The sequence below is a fragment of the Bufo bufo genome, chromosome 3, assembly GCF_905171765.1.
Source record: "Bufo bufo chromosome 3, aBufBuf1.1, whole genome shotgun sequence".
NCBI lineage: Eukaryota > Metazoa > Chordata > Amphibia > Anura > Bufonidae > Bufo > Bufo bufo.
In genome coordinates, this window is record NC_053391.1 from 598,962,850 (window position 1) to 598,979,795 (window position 16,946).

General features: G+C 42.0%; 1 protein-coding gene across 1 annotated transcript; it reads left to right on the top strand.

Moving 5' to 3' along the window:
* The first annotated feature begins 1,836 nt into the window (after positions 1-1,836).
* On the top strand, positions 1,837-15,555 carry LOC120993950 (chymotrypsin-like elastase family member 1). Its single transcript, XM_040422411.1, has 8 exons — positions 1,837-1,876; positions 2,828-2,931; positions 7,877-7,977; positions 8,954-9,079; positions 11,367-11,503; positions 12,830-12,975; positions 13,444-13,597; positions 15,512-15,555. The coding sequence occupies exons 1-8, from the start codon at positions 1,837-1,839 to the stop codon at positions 15,553-15,555; spliced, it is 852 nt and encodes a 283-aa protein (XP_040278345.1).
* The last annotated feature ends 1,391 nt before the right edge of the window (positions 15,556-16,946 follow it).

Sequence of the window (16,946 nt, forward strand, 5' to 3'; positions counted from 1 at the left end):
TTTATTCCCAAATACCTTTCATTAGTTATAATGGCTTGTTTTGTCTAGGAAGCAATGATCAGGGGACATAACATGGCGCCGTCATATTAGTACACACAAAACCTGTCCTAATCACACTGGAGGAAAAGTTACTTCAGAAGACAGAGAGCTGCCTCATCCTCCTCTCTGATTTGCTTGTCAGGGATTATGATCCTGAATATAGATAAGATCTTCAGTTGAATCTCTGTAGGAATGGAGTTCATGAGGAGACATGAAGTACAGAGAGGATGGACAGGACAGACCAGGGAAAATGGAGACTGGATACAACTGCTGCTGCTCATCAGCCACATCCCCACCTCCTCTCTGTACTTCATGTCTCCTCATGGACTCCATACCTACAGATATTCAGATGAAGATCTTATCATCTGTATTCAGGATAATTACTGACAAGTAGGAGAGGAGCCTCAGGCAGATCTTTACCTCAGTGCTGTTAAGTAACTTGTCGTCCTTTGTGATTAGGACAGATTTTGTGTGTACTAATAGGACAGTGGCCAGTTTATCTCTCCTAACGATTGCAACCCAGACAAAACAAGCCATTATAACTCATGAAAGGTATTTGGGAATATATTTATAATAAAGTAATATTTAAGCATTTTCATTTTCTTAATTCCTGGAGAACGCCTTTAACTCTCCAACGACTGCTCTTGTTTTCCTTTAGGCCAGATTTATAGGACACGGAGCTGCTAACCGTGAGAGACAACTGTCTCCAATGGTCTCCAAAAATACGTTCCTTGAAACCAGAATATTGCATGCCCTGAGTTTCTCCGCACAGGCCCTTGGTCCATGTGAAAAAAAGAAGTGTGAATTGTACTATTGACTTGTACACAGAAAATATGCTTGTCTGAATCAGGTCTTGTGTCACTGTGTGTCAGAGGGGAGCTCATTCAGCTGCAGTAGAACTGCCTATATGACTCCTAAGTATAAAAAGAGGTTTAAAGAACTAAATTATAAGTTTTGCTGAATTTTTTCCCCATAAAATTATATACATATCTGCTCAGCTCCTCCTGCTTTATAATATGTTCAAAACTGTAACCAATTTGATCCAGTGTGTAGTAAAAATAGTAAACTTTATTTCAAATAAAGAGGCAGACTCCATCGCTTACATATTTCAACTGCTACATGCGGTCTTTGCCATAGCATAGACTGTGACTAGTCTCATTCACACGTCAGTGTTTTGGTTAGTGATTTCGATCAGTGATTGTGAGCCAAAACCAGGATTGGAGCCTCCACCGAGATGAGGTATATTCGAAAGATCTGCACCTGTTCTCTGGTTAGAGCCGCACCTGGTTTTGGCTCAAAATCACTGATGGAAATCACTGATGGAAATCACTGACCAAACACTGACTGTGTGAATGAGGCGTAATACCGTGAGTAGTGGTTCAAACACTTTACATTTTCAGCTACATTTGCTATGTTCAGCCATCTTGCATTTCCTCTTAATGCTTTCAATGGGGTGCCTAAAATAACATGAAGTCACTGATTTATTGATAAAATGCTGCCCATTGGAAAAAAAAGAGAAAATATTGACTGACTAGATGTATTAATCAAAGGGGAAATATAATGGCTTAGCAAATGGTAGATTACACTTAGGGCAAAGGCCCGCAATCTTCTGGTACTAAACTTATAGTTATATAAGCTGCTTGTCCTTGAGGAAAACTGGGCCTATATTTACCACTGATTATACCTACTGTACAACACCTGGAAATATTCCCACTGTCAGCTAGCACTGCTTCAATGGTATATAAGGAGATGCCACCAATGGGTTTGCACAGGAGATTTTTCAGGAATCATCTCACAATGCTCAGGTTTCTCGTACTAGCTGCTCTTGTCATTTGCGGTAAGTTCTCCTGTATTTTGCAGTGTGATTACTGTACTTTATTACCATCTAGTAAGGAAAGTAATTTTCAATATTTTCGACAATGGTGGAAATATAGAAGAGCAAATTTCTTGAAATTCTGATTAGTCTCTGATTTCAAAAAACTTGATTTGGGTTGAAATTGATTCTAATCATAATTAAATATGCTCCAATTGCCCTTAAAATTGGAAAATAACACTCTAAGGTCTCATAGGAATCATATTTTTTCTCTCAAAAACCAGAGAAAACTCTGAGTCCTAAAGTCTGAATTTTTGGGGAAATTCAGAACGAATTCCGAATTGGTAGTATCGATTCACTCTTTTCTAATAGAAATGTATAGAAATTTTTCCTCTTTTTCTTTATACCTGTTTGCTGAAATAGTATTCAGCCAAGTTCTTCTAGTGAGTCATTTTCTGAAAGGACATGTACATGCCATAATTTGATGCTATCCGAATAACAGAAACAGAGCGGCTCGCTGTACTATGTTGTTTGCATAGCGCCCATTCAATGGTGTCGGAGTGACACAAACAGTAGCACAGCCCATTGAGATGTTTCTGTAAATTCGACAACCCCCGGCTGGAGAGGATTATTCTGATCTCAGCTATGAGAGGCTGAAATGGGAATAACCCTTTAAGTGATGCAGGTTCCACATAGTATTGAAAATATTGTACACTGATAATCTTAATTGATTAAAACTAATGTTGTAAATCTACATCATTATTACTACAGTATAAGTCACACTATTAATAATATGTCTACCTGAATGTACTAATTACGTTATATTTCTTTGGAAATACATTCCATACACATATAATTTAACATCTTTACCTCATTAAAAACATCAGTATTAAGAAAGATAAGAAAATCGGCAAAAATATTTTCTCTGCATAATAGCCATTGCATATTTTAAGATCTGAATTATTCTGACTGTAGGACAATGTCACGATGATGACATCCGCTATTTTGAAGACATTGACAATGACAATGGACGTGTGGTAGGAGGAACTAACACAGCAAAGAACGCCTGGCCCTGGCAGGTCAGTGTTCACATATATGTTAAAAAGATGTGACAATCTGTATATAAAAATCTAATATATAAAGCTGGGTGTATGTGTGTGTGTGTGTCTGTATGTTCGCTAAAGAAATCCGCACCGTCGCATTTACAATCACAAACTTTGGCACACAGGTTCATCAGGTGTCCGGGAAGGTTTTAGACCGGGTCTCAGCTCTCTAGGATGTACCGTTCCTGAGATATTTCCCAAAAATTCATTAGCCATTAATAGAAGCTTGGTCACATGACCCTTATCAGCCAATAGAAGCTCGCAGGTCTTCCACCCTCCACATACACAGTTTTACTCCAGGTTTCTATAACAACCCAGCCATTTTTTTTACTGCTGTAGGTGAGCTTTAAAGGAAATCTGTCACAAGGATAATCGCTGTTGAAGTAAAGACATGGCCTAATAGCACTTAGTAACTTATTTCAAGATGTGCCTTTGTTACAGCAATAGATGTTTTTATCCTCTGAAAATTCAGTTTATTTTGTATGCAAATGAGCCAGTAAGGTGCCCAGAGGGGCGTCCCTCTTGCAGGAAGGAGCCCAGACATGCCCCCTGCCACAATGTGTCCACCCTCAAAAGACTTAAAATCCTGCCCCCAGGTCCCACTAAGCCACACCCCTTATCTGGTTAGGCCATGCCCACTCCCACTCCTGAGCCAACGGGGATTGAAAAAAATGAAGGTAAAAATCAACTTCTGTCAGCTGCAGAGGTGGGAGGGAGGGTGACTTTCTCCCTGCAGCCTACACTCAGACAGCACAGTGCTGCTGTCTTAGAGTGAGCTGTTAAAAAAGAACACGCCCCTGATCCAGTTACGCCACGCCCCCTCCTCAGCCAACTGAGATTGAAAAAATGAAGTTAAAAATCAACCTCTAGGTCCTGATAAGCCATGCCCAGATCTAGTTAGGTCACGCCCCCTCCCACTCCTGAGCCGACAGGGATTAAAGAAATGAAGGTAAAAATCAACTTCTGACAGCTGCAGGGGTGGGAGGGAGGGTGACTTTCTCCCTGCAGTTTACACTAGGACAATACAGTGCTGCTGTCTTAAAGTAAGCTGTTCAAAAGGACACGACCCCAATCCAGTAAAGGCCACTGTTAAGGGGGCAGGCCCCTGTGGAGGTCACTGTCAAGGGGGTGGCATGCTGTGAAAGTCACTGTTAGGGTCCATTTACACGTCCGTTGTTTCTTTCCTGATCTGTTCCGTTTTTTTGCGGAACAGATCTTGACCAGTTCTGTACTCATTCATTTTTTCAATGGGTCCTTAAAAAAAATCTGACATTGAGTTGTCCGATTTTTTTCAGGACCCATTGAAAATGAATGGGTACAGAACTGGTCCAGATCTGTTCCGCAAAAAACGGAACAGATCAGGAAAGAAACAACGGACGTGTGAATGGACCCTTAAAGGGGAAGGCTGCTATAAAGGTCAAAGTTAAGGGGGTGGGCTGCTGTGGAGGTCTAATTTTAAGGGACGGGGCACTGTGGGGGTCAGTGTTAAGGGGTGGGGGGCTGTGGAGGTCACTGTTTTGGGGGAGGGGTGCTGTAGATGTCACTGTTATAGTGGATAGTGTTGATACCTTTTACCGACACACACAAACATTAAATGAAATAGATTAAATATACCCGAGCGAAGCCGGGTCCTTCAGCTAGTATAATTTATAAAGATAAAAGAATCAGTGTTTTGAATACCAAGATTTTCCCTTATTAAGGCTTAAAGGCCTGTTTACATGGCCCATCGCAGCAGACGACTGTCGGGAAGGAAGAGTTTCTTCCTGACAATCACCTGCTCGTCAGTGGAGGTGAAGAGCTCCATTTACATGCAACGATCCCTTCCACTGTATGGGGATGAGCAATGGCTACTGCTATCACTCATCCCCATACAAGTTCATTTTTTCAGGGCAGCAGGTCACTGTTTACACCGCATGATCTGCTACTCAGAAACAATGATTGAGGTGCCCATATGAACGATTGTTTCACCCGATAATCATGTGTTTCACTTGTTTATTTGGTGATCGGCGGCACATTTACACTGGCAGATTATTAGGAATGAGCGTTCATACAAACGTTTGTCCCTGATAATCTACCTTACAATTGGGCAGTGCAAACCCGCCTTAAAATATAGGTAGGGGCAGAGGCAAGGAATCAACAGTAGCTGTAGTTTCCTTTCTAAAAATAAAAAAAAATTAAAATTGTGCTCTAACAGGGCAAAAATAAAATGTAGATAAACGGTCAAGTAAAAAAGTAAAAAGATTTATTAGGGTGATTTTGCACTGTCCCTGCTGAGCTGTGCCTCATGCATAGTTCAGAAGGCAGATTACCATGGCATGCCTGGAAGGCTTCAGCCGCATCCAGGCTGCCATGGTAACCGATAAGAGCCCTGCAATTTCACAGTGGGGGCTACGATCGGAAGGCAGAGGGAGCTGCATCCCTCTGCCTAATTTCACAGATGCTGCGATCAACGTTGATCACAGCATCTGAAGGGGTAGATGACAGGGTTCGGCGAGATCACAATTCCTGCCATTGCGGCTGGGTGCTGCTGTAGGATATAGCCTAGCCGACACCCACTCATCTCCATACAGATTCATTATTTCTGGCCAGCAGGGCACTCTTTACACCATACAAACAGCTGCCGAGAAACAATAATTTAGATGTCTGCATTAATGATTGTTTCACCCGATTATTGAGTGTTTTGTCATTCATCAGGTGATCAGTGATCATATGAAGGCTCATCCCCGATAATCCGACCTACAATTGGGGAATGAAAACCCGCCTTTATTCTACTAAGTCTGTAACCTCAACTACTAAATGAACTGACCCCTAATGTGGCTTCAAGATACAGGGGCACATATATTAAGGGATTTTTCGTTGAAAAAAAAGTTGCAAGTCGCCTTTTTAACCGACTGCTGAATATTTGGTCGCACAGCCAGTTTTACGCCGTGTTCATAAGTTGGACGGGGTAAAGCAGGGCATGTCAAGGGCCAGGACTCCAGCCTAGCAAATTTACTAAGGCTACTTTCACACTCGCGTTTGGTTTGCGGATCCGTCATGGATCTACACAGACGGATCCGTTCAGATAATACAACCGTCTGCATCCGTTCAGAATGGATCCGTTTGTATTATCTGTAACATAGCCAAGACGGATCCGTCTTGAACACCATTGAAAGTCAATGGAGGATAGATCAGTTTTCTATTGTGCCAGATTGTGTCAGAGAAAACTGGCTCAGTTTCGTCAGACGGACACCAAAACGCTGCAAGCAGCGCTTTGGTGTCCGCCTCCAAAGCGGAATGGAGACGGAATGGAGGCAAACTGATGCATTCTGAGCAGATCCTTTTCCATTCAGAATGCATTAGGGCAAAACTGATCCGTTTTGGACTGCTTGCAAGATCCCTGAACGGATCTCACAAACAGAAAGCCAAAATGCCTGTGTGAAAGTAGCCTAATATTTATGTCTGGAAACAGGCATAAATGTTGGAAAAAACTATGCTAGGCCCTGGCAATCAGCCAGTCCAGGCCCTTCCGCCAGACGCAAGAACTGCCATAGGTGTGCCTAAATTATGATTAGACATATGCCTTGTGTAAGAAGGTAAAAGGAATCATCTTGGATGATAGGTACGTGTCACCGAGGTTCCTGGCCTCGGTGGAGTAAGAGCAGGGTTTTATGTGTCAGCAACAGTTGCTGTTTGACACGTTGGTACTTAGCATGGCTGTAATAGCTGATCCGGGACGGCTCTTACTGGGAGTAGTCAAAGTGCTGGGTGGGTGACTACTCCCCATATTCCAGGCCGGGTTTTGCCAGGCATAAAAACCAGCCAGCACTGCCATGTGGAGAGGAATACCTCTGTCTGACAGTGGAGCTGAGGAGGTCTGTGTGCTGGGATCTGAGGCCTGTTCTGGCCTGGAGAGTGGAGACCCGTGTGTAAGGGGAACAGGCCGCCTAAAGCCTGTATTTGAACTTTCTGAGGCAGAACTGCCACCAAGGTGACTTTTGTTTCATTAACTTGCCTTAGGGTGTGAAGTAACATCAACACTGCAAAAGTGACGGTTTTTTTTTTGGCATCATGTGTGAATAAACACTGAAGTTTGAATTACGAACTTGTATTTTGCCTCTGTACTGCGCCCGCTTATCCTAACTACCAAAGTGAATCCCCACACTTGTCATCAATTAGACAAATCTAAGAGCAGGGCAAAGGGAGACTAAGACCAGCATAAAAAGTCAGCTTTAGTAAATGTGCCGCAAAATTTTCAACATACAATGGTCTTTCCTGGGCCATCGTTGAAAATAGACTCAACATACAATGATCTAACGTTCTTCCAACAGTTAGCTAAAATTTATGGTCAGCTTTAAAAAACAATTGATAAAAGTATACAGTGATCCCTCAATATATAATGGCCTCAGGATACAATATTTTCAACATACAATGGTCTTTTATGACCCATCGTAAGTTTAAATTAGACTCAACATACAATGTCTCAGACTCAGATCCAACCAATCATGGCCACTTCTCTGGCAAAATAGCAGTATAAGTCGCTAGTTAGCAGCTATTTCTGAATGTTATGTACTTTCAGAAAAAGTTTTATCAGTCTTAGTTACCTGCTTATTTTTCTTAAATCTTAATTTTCAGTTTTTATCTTGGATGACATTTTGGCGCTTTCCTATTGTAACTTGAGAGACCACTGTACATGAGGTAGTCTCACCCCCACAGTTTTTCCATCTGTAGGATTTTTTGCAAGTCCATGAAACAGTCTTGAAGAAGATAGGGGTTACTCTCCTACTGATCTATTACATTAAATTAGGGAACTGCAGAGAGGGTGGGGCTTAGCAAAGGGGATGGGTTTAATGACCTACAGCAGACAGAGCAGAGGGTGAGTCTCCTGCTGCAGCCAGTTAGGTATAATTTATAATATTTTTTTATGTTTGGGTTTCTCCAGGTTACTCTTCAGTATCTGTCTGGCAGCAGCTGGTACCACACCTGCGGAGCCTCCCTCATCCGTGCTAACCGTGTGCTGACCGCTGCTCATTGTGTGGACAGGTAATCATTCTAATATCATCTTATTATATTATCTTAATATATTATATATTGAAATTATTGAGGTAATCTCAAGGAAAATATTTATATTTAGACTACAAAACTCTTAGCAGTACCTTTTGAAGGCCCGTGAAAAATATTCTAAATTTTTCAAACCAGCACCTGGATCTGAATACCTTTGTAACTACATGTAATTAAAAATGTATTATAGCCACTGAGTTATTCACTTAAATCTATCTGTACAGCGCCACCTGCTGTTTGCTCTTTTTCTAATTACTGTGTCCTGCTCACTGAGATGGAAGCATATGCTCAGTTCCATTCTTCAACTTCCTCCCCCTAAGAAAGTGCACCCCCCCCCCTTCCCCTAAGCTGCCAGCTTGATATAAATCTAGTAGAGCAATTGAAGCAATGAACAGGGAGATCTGTAGATCCATGTGAGGTACAGGGCTGATTCAAAGTTTGTTAGAATGAGAACATTGTGTACTATATTGTATTGAATTTTAATTTTTACATTAATCATGGTGCAACCCCTTTAAGTTTAAGCCAGTAGGGTGCAGCCACAGGTTGTGGTTTTGCGGCAGCATTTTGCTCCACTTTTCACAACATTGCAGGAAAACCACAGCCTAGTCATTATAAAGTCAAGGGCCCTTTAATTACCCATCAACAAATACAATTGGATGCAACTATGCAGAGACGTACAGTATACGATTAATACAATTGGGCACGGCTAGGATGTTAGCAGGTAATAGCAGGTTCTAATACTGGCAGACTTTATTTGTGCTAGATTTGTCAGCATGTATGTGCTACCAACACACAACTGCCCTTTGCATTATGTCTGGAGAATTAATTTGTTAAAAACAAGAAAAAGTGGTGTGATTTTCAATAGCTCTATGCAGCACCCCCTGCTAGAGGAAAAATCATTATGTATGTAAATGTACACACTCTAAATATCATTTTTCCATCTTGTCTTCTTTTACAGAACTGTTTCCTTCCGTGTGGGCCTTGGAGAACACAGCCTGAGTGCTAACGATGGCACTGAACAGTACATTTCAGTCTCTTCCATCAGGAAACACGCTAGCTGGAACACCAACAATGTTGCTGCTGGGTAAGAAATTGACTGACGTGCAATTTCATTTTATAGGCAAATGAATGCACTTACATAAATCCATAACACATATTTCACAATTACATAATATCTAAAATAAAATTACATTCACGGATTGCACTTGTTATAAAACATAAAAATAGTATTATTGCTAGTATAACTAATACAGTCAGGTCCATAAATATTGGGACATCAACACAATTCTAACATTTTTGGCTCTATACACAACCATAATGGATTTGAAATGAAATGAACAAGATGTGCTTTACATGCAGACTGTCAGCTTTAATTTGAGTGTATTTACATCCAAATCAGGTGAACGGTGTAGGAATTACAACAGTTTGCATATGTGCCTCCCACTTGTTAAGGAACCAAAAGTAATGGGACAATTGGCTTCTCAGCTGTTCCATGGCCAGGTGTGTGTTATTCCCTCATTATCCCAATTACAATGAGCAGATAAAAGGTCCAGAGTTCATTTCAAGTGTGCTATTTGCATTTGGAATATGTTGCTGTCAACTCTCAAGATAAGATCCAAAGGGCTGTCACTATCAGTGAAGCAAGCCATCATTAGGCAGAAAAAACAAAACAAACCCATCAGAGAGATAGCAAAAACATTAGGCATGGCCAAAACAACTGTTTGGAACATTCTTAAAAAGAAGGAACGCACCGGTGAGTTCAGCAACACCAAAAGACCCGGAAGACCACGGAAAACAACTGTGGTGGATGACCGAAGAATTCTTTCCCTGGTGAAGAAAAACTCCCTTCACAACAGTTGGCCAGATCAGGAACACTCTCCAGGAGGTAGGTGTATGTGTGTCAAAGTCAACAATCAAGAGAAGACTTCACCAGAGTGACTACAGAGGGTTCACCACAAGATGTAAACCATTGGTGAGCCTCAAAAACAGGAAGGCCAGATTAGAGTTTGCCAAGCGACATCTAAAAAAGCCTTTACAGTTCTGGAACAACATCCTATGGACAGATGAGACCAAGATCAACTTGTACCAGAGTGATGGGAAGAGAAGAGTATGGAGAAGGAAAGGAACTGCTCATGATCCTAAGCATACCACCTCATCAGTGAAGCATGGTGGTGGTAGTGTCATGGCGTGGGCATGTATGGCTGCCAATGGAACTGGTTCTCTTGTATTTATTGATGATGTGACTGCTGACAAAAGCAGCAGGATGAATTCTGAAGTGTTTTGGGCAATATTATCTGCTCATATTCAGCCAAATGCTTCAGAACTCATTGGACGGCGCTTCACAGTGCAGATGGACAATGACCCAAAGCATACTGCAAAAGCAACCAGAGTTTTTTTTAAGGGAAAAAAGTGGAATGTTATGCAATGGCCAAGTCAATCACCTGACCTGAATCCGATTGAGCATGCATTTCACTTGCTGAAGACAAAACTGAAGGGAAAATGCCCCAAGAACAAGCAGGAACTGAAGACAGTTGCAGTAGAGGCCTGGCAGAGCATCACCAGGGATGAAACCCAGCGTCTGGTGATGTCTATGCGTTCCAGACTTCAGGCTGTAATTGACTGCAAAGGATTTGCAACCAGGTATTAAAAAGTGAAAGTTTGATTTATGAATAATATTATGTCCCATTACTTTTGGTTCCTTAACAAATAGGAGGCACATTTGCAAACTGTTGTAATTGCTACACCGTTCACCTGATTTGGATGTAAATACCCTCAAATTAAAGCTGACAGTCTGCAGTTCAAGCACATCTTGTTTGTTTCGTTTCAAATCCATTGTGGTGGTGTATAGAGCCACAAAATGTTAGAATTGTGTTGATGTCCCAATATTTATGGACCTGACTGTACTTCTATGAAAGTAATATAGATACTATCATTTTCATTATTTTTTATTGTTTATATAGTAGTCATCACCAGCCCAGGGGTGTACAAAAACACAAGAAAAGACATGCTCTGCTTCACCTACTTGATTTAATTGGCTGCCTGCAGCCACCACTAGGAGGAGCTCAGTGCATGATAAGTCATGCAATTACCACTGAATGCAGAAGCAGCAGTAAAAATCTCTTTGCATTGAGCTACCTCTAGTGGCAGCTGAAGGAAAATGTGTTGGATTCCTGGGTCCCACCTCCCCCCAAGCACCATAGCAGTCCTATGCCATATGTACCAATAATTTGTTAGGTCACATCAGTATCTGCACTCAAGAAGCTATTTTACCTCTATTATACCTATGGTCAAGATATCTTGATTATATTGCTATGATTATGACCATCTACAGTATGTTGTCCAAGAATACATTTGTATCTTCTTCCATACAGATACGATATTGCTATCCTGTGGCTGGCTTCCAGTGCTACCGTGAACACTGCTGTGAAACTGGCCACTCTGCCAGCAAGTGGAGCTACCCTGGCCCACAACTACAACTGTATCGTTACAGGATGGGGAAGAACCAGCAGTAAGTGCTTTGTATACCATATTTCCAATCAAGGAGCTCAATTGATTATTAAGAAATTAATTTAAAAAATGTACAGGATATATAGCGAGACATCCTTTAACCATTGTGGATGCCATCTATATCGTGCCTTAAAGCGAACCTTTCACCAGGATTTCACTTAATAAACTATTACCAGTACCTTATAGATTATCCTTATTTCAATGCATTCTTGTGCCGCTTTCCTGGGATGTATATTCATGAAAAAAACGACTTATAAAGTCCTCGTCTCCAGCTCCTGAAGTCACGCTAGAAGTCAAGGGGGTAGCCCTTCCCTCACTCCAGGCTGTAACTCCCCTGCCCTAACCCCTCCTCTAAGTAGTGTAACTGACACCCGGCTCAGTCGCCGGGACCGCGCTTGTACAGGCGGCGCATGCGCCGTCGGACTCAAGCGCGATCCTGTAACTGAATCGCGCGTGAGGAAGAGAAGACAGGCAGGCATCGGGGACGGCGCATGCGCGATTCAGTTACAGGATCCCGCTTGAGTCCGACGGCGCATGCGCCGCCTGTACAAGCGCGGTCCCGGCGACTGAGCCGGGTGTCAGTTACATTGCTTAGAGGAGGGGTTAGGGCAGGGGAGGTACAGCCCGGAGTGAGTGAAGGGCTACCCCCTTGACTTCTAGCGTGACTTCAGGAGCTGGAGACGAGGACTTTATAAGTCGTTTTTTTCATGAATATACATCCCAGGAAAGCGGCAGAAGAATGCATTGAAACACAATGAGGATAATCTATAAAGTACTGGTAATAGTTTATTAAGTGAAATCCTGGTGAAAGGTTCGCTTTAAAGGGAATCTGTCACCAATGACCTCCCTATCCAACTATTTGCATGCACACATCTCGATTTTTCTTTTGTTGATCTGAGGTCCTGTTCCTGAGTTATGATACTTTTTCTTAATTAGGCCTTTGGTGCAATTGCTCTTGTTGCACCCAAGCTCCACTCCTTTCTGTGGCCAGCCCCGCCCCTGGCTGCTTTGATTGACAGGACCAGACAGTGGCAAAGAAGCAAGGGAGGGACTGGCCACAGAAACCTAGGCCCCTATGTCTCTTGGTACCGAATATCCAGAAATCTTTTAATTAAGAAGATAAAGGAGGTGGTCACCATATCAAGCGGTAGCGCTAACCCATTCACATCCTGCATGACAAGTGCTAAAACATCCCCAAGATATACAGAACTTTCAACATTTGTCTAATTACTGTAGTCTAGTCTAATCTTAGTATGATAATTGCTGCAAGGTACAGTAGTGCACAAGCTAAATGTATGTGATCTAAATAACTATAATTTCTTTACAGCTGGTGGATCTCTTCCTGATATTCTCCAACAAGCTACTCTGCCCGTCGTTGCCCACGCAACCTGCTCTCTCAGCTCTTGGTGGGGTACAACTGTCAAGACCACCATGGTCTGCGCTGGTGGAGATGGAATCAAGTCTTCCTGCAATGTAAGTTCTATCTTCCTACAATGTTTTCCTAATACAGAATTACAGGAAGGGTTCCACCACCCAAAACAGGCTATATTTAAAATAACAGCATCGGGCTTCTTGCACACGACCGTATGTATTTTGCGGTCCGCAAAAAAAAGGTTCAGCATGAAATACGGATGACATACATGTGCATTCTGCATTTTGCGGAACGGAACAGCTGGCCCTTCATAGAACAGTACTATCCTTGTCCGTAATGCAGACAATTATAGGGCACGTTCTATTTTTTTGCGGAACGGAAATATGGACATATACAGAAACGGAATGCACACGGGGGACCGTTTATTTGGGGACCCATTGAAGTGAATGGTTCCGCATACGGTCCGCAAAAAAAACAGAACAGACATGGAAAGAAAATACTTTTATGTTCAAGAGGCCTTACAGAAATACTAATATGTATTGAACTTCTTCTTCATCACTTCGTATTAGGGTGATTCCGGTGGACCCCTCAACTGCGCTGTCAATGGTGTGTATGAAGTCCATGGTATTGTCAGCTTTGGATCTTCTCTTGGATGCAACTATTACCAGAAACCATCCGTGTATACCAAAGTCTCCTCTTACACCTCCTGGATCAACAGCGTAAGTGACATATATGAACGTCATAGGAAAAAACTTTCATATTGTAAGGGATCGTCTCTTATCCGGGGGTCATTCTCACAGACTTCGCCAGACACCAGATTGAAGTCCAAACAATGCTTTTATTTTTAAGCACATCAGCACAAAAACAGCAACCAAAATAAAAATCCTCAGCCGTCTGGCCACTGACTAAACAGTTTTTTCCCTCTCTATCGGGATCTGGGTCTACCACCCAGCTCTCCAAAACACATCATAGTGTCAGAGGGTTCTGGCTCCCACAGGCCTTGACACAGCCTGCTCCTTTCCCAGACTGGGAGAGCCCTGAATGAGGAGCTCAGCCCAGATTTATTCGGGCTCCCCAGGTGGCTGCTCATTAACTTCATTACCAGCCTAGCTGCTGCAGAAAATGGGAAAACCCTATTTTCCCAGGCTTTCTTGTTCTCTCCCAGCTTGCTCTGGGTAAGATACACCACTTGAATGGCCTTCCTATGGCCTTCTGGCAGCTCCACTGCCACAATATGTATCAACTGTATACACACCTCAACATTGAAACTGGAACACTAAGAAGAATGGAATTATGGAAATCACAGGATCGATAGACATTTTATTGATGATGATTAAACATCTCAATTTATTCAGTATCAAGTATGAGGGCCATACTCAGAAACACATTAGATTATCAATGGTTGTCTGAGGAATGTTCCACTATGCACTTGAGTACACACATTATCTAGATCGGCTACTGGCAGTTCCCATTGCAGTTGCCAACCAATGAAGTCCCAGATGTGCTAAATAGGACACAAGTCTGGAGACGCTGCAGGCCATAGTAGCATGTTTAGGCCACATGCTCTTCTCACAGTAGCACATGCAACGCACAGCCTGGCATTGTCCTGTTAAGCCATAATCCAAGGAGTAGGACAGGTTTGATGTTCTCTTCTGAAGGCCTCTACATGGTGTTGCCGACATTTAACCAGTTGTGGACTGCCCATAGACTTTAAACATCCAGACAGTCCACATTTATCTCTGGAAAGACATTTCTGAAAGTCCTTTAAGAGTTGTCAGCTGCACACAGATTGTGTAGCTGCAGTAATGAAGCACCAATTGTCTGTGACAGTTGAGCTCCCCAGTCCAAAGCCAGAGATGTTTGTATTACCATGCCTTCACCGTCACTGTATACACAGTGCTCAGTCAGCACTTTGTATACAGATCAGGAAGCTGAAACGATGCTTATTGCTGTGATCATGTGATCACTGGGTCCTGGTAACTGCAGGAGCTTCTGGGTCTTAGCAGACCCAAAATAGCTCTGCAGTTCATGCCAGGTGGCTGTATTCCCTCTGTAACTAATATATCAGCCCCCAATTACAGGGCAAATTAGCTATGTACACTTAAAATGCCCCCAAAGGTCTTGAATGAACTTGTGGGGTGCACAACATGTATGTATCAAAATGACAGAAAAAGGTACAGAATTTAATTATTTAAAAAAAGAAATCTTTTGTAAAGCACTGCTTTTTTTCCCTTTTTTCCTGGGTATGAAAATTTTTTTAATTCTAACTTAAAAATGGCATGAAAACAAACTCTCATGTATAATCAAAGACACAAAATTATTTAAATAATAATAAAATATGGCTTTTAAAGCTGCATGTACTCTGGTCATGAATGGGGTAAATGGCCAAATCATCAACTAGTTAACAATGAGCAACTGGCATGGGAACAGATGTCATCTCCGATATTAGAATTTTATTTCATGAGAATATTTCTGAGCTAGGATGATTTATTTTTTTGTTAGATTTAGGCTAAAGGATTAAGAGACTCACAGGGTCTTGCATTTAGACTGTCCAAACTGTAAAAGTACCCCATCCTTAGTATCTAGTAGATCTACCGTAAGTGAAAAACTTACATTTGCATGCTTTTTCTTTTGCAGAACATCTAAATGGATCCCTCCTTTCTCCCTTGAGAGAAACCTGATAGCAGCTAAAGCACAACCTGTCTGTGTTGTTTTAAATCACAACGTGCTAATAAAGAACAAATCCTCAAGTGAATGTTTCATTCTTTTTTTTCCATATGTGACACATGGGGTAACACATTTTGACATTAGGTAGTGCAGCATTTATCTGCTGTTTTGCTGCGTTACCGCATCTACACAGAGTGAAAGACACTATTTGAAGAAATCATTTCTACTGGTGTGATTAACCCGTTTCCCCCCCCCCCCCAAAAAAACTGATTGAAGCATTGGTGTTATATACCAATAATATACTTTCTATATAGTGCATTTATGTAGTGCAGAATTTGTCTGCAGTTTTGCTGCGTTACCGCATCTACACAGAGTGAAAAACACTTTTGTGGCCTGTACTGGCCGACAGTTACATTTTTATCCTGTGACCGCCTAATGTACCTCCAGCCACAGAATCCAAAGTTCTTTGCTGTCAGGTGAATGCCTATTAGCTAATTTTTAGGGCCTGTACTGGCCGACATTTAAATTTTTTGTCTCTAGCCACATAATCACACCCCTGTCTCACTCCTCTGCTTCTCATTATGGTGGCGTATGAACCACATTCAACATAAGGACCTTCTAATATCACAGGGTCATGTGACTGTGCCCCCTTATACCCTGCATTGTGCCCTCTTACCACACCCTGTGCAGTGCCCTCTTATACTCTTTTATCCCGTCACGGTATGGCGGTGTTATCTGGTCACTGTGCAGAGGTGTTTTCAGGTCATTGTATGGCTATGGTATCCAATATCTGGATGGCCATAACTTTATCCCTTTCCCTTGCTATCCTTTTTTAGACCTGGCATGAGTGGGGAAAATATGCAGATTGCAGTACTAAAGACCTTTGCGCCACAATCTGTGTCAGAAATACGCCTAACATAGACGTATTTCTATATAATAAATGATCACCTAATTGTATGATCATTCGGGGTTAGGGCTAATATCTTTATATTATATAGATTCTAGTGTATTATACTGGGCCCTGTATTTCCCAGTAGAAAATGATCCTTGGGAAACACAGTCCTCATCCCTGACCACCAGGACCAGTTAGCGCTCTGTCAGTACATGGCCTCCCCTCTCCGCCACACTGCTCCGATGTGTACTGGTGCTTATTCTGACACTAGGGCTGGGTTCACATCCTATTTTTGCCATCCATTTAATGCATATCAAAAATGTATGCGTTAACAGATGCATCAGAAATAAATGGTAGAAATAAAATTTAAGCTAACGTATGCATTTTTTTAAATAGACTATGCAGGATACAAAAACGTGGAGTGCTGCACATTTGTATACATCAAACCGATAGGAAATAAAATTTTTCTAGGCTTCAGCAGGGCACATTTTTACGAATTTCCCTTTAAGACGC

Bases quoted from the DNA above. Each gene is read 5' to 3' on its own strand.
- LOC120993950 (XM_040422411.1), top strand. From the start codon at position 1,837: ATGCTCAGGTTTCTCGTACTAGCTGCTCTTGTCATTTGCG. The intron at 11,504-12,829 runs GTAAGTGCTTTG...ATTTCTTTACAG, and splicing joins AGGATGGGGAAGAACCAGCA to CTGGTGGATCTCTTCCTGAT. The intron at 13,598-15,511 runs GTGACATATATG...TTTCTTTTGCAG, and splicing joins CTCCTGGATCAACAGCGTAA to AACATCTAAATGGATCCCTC.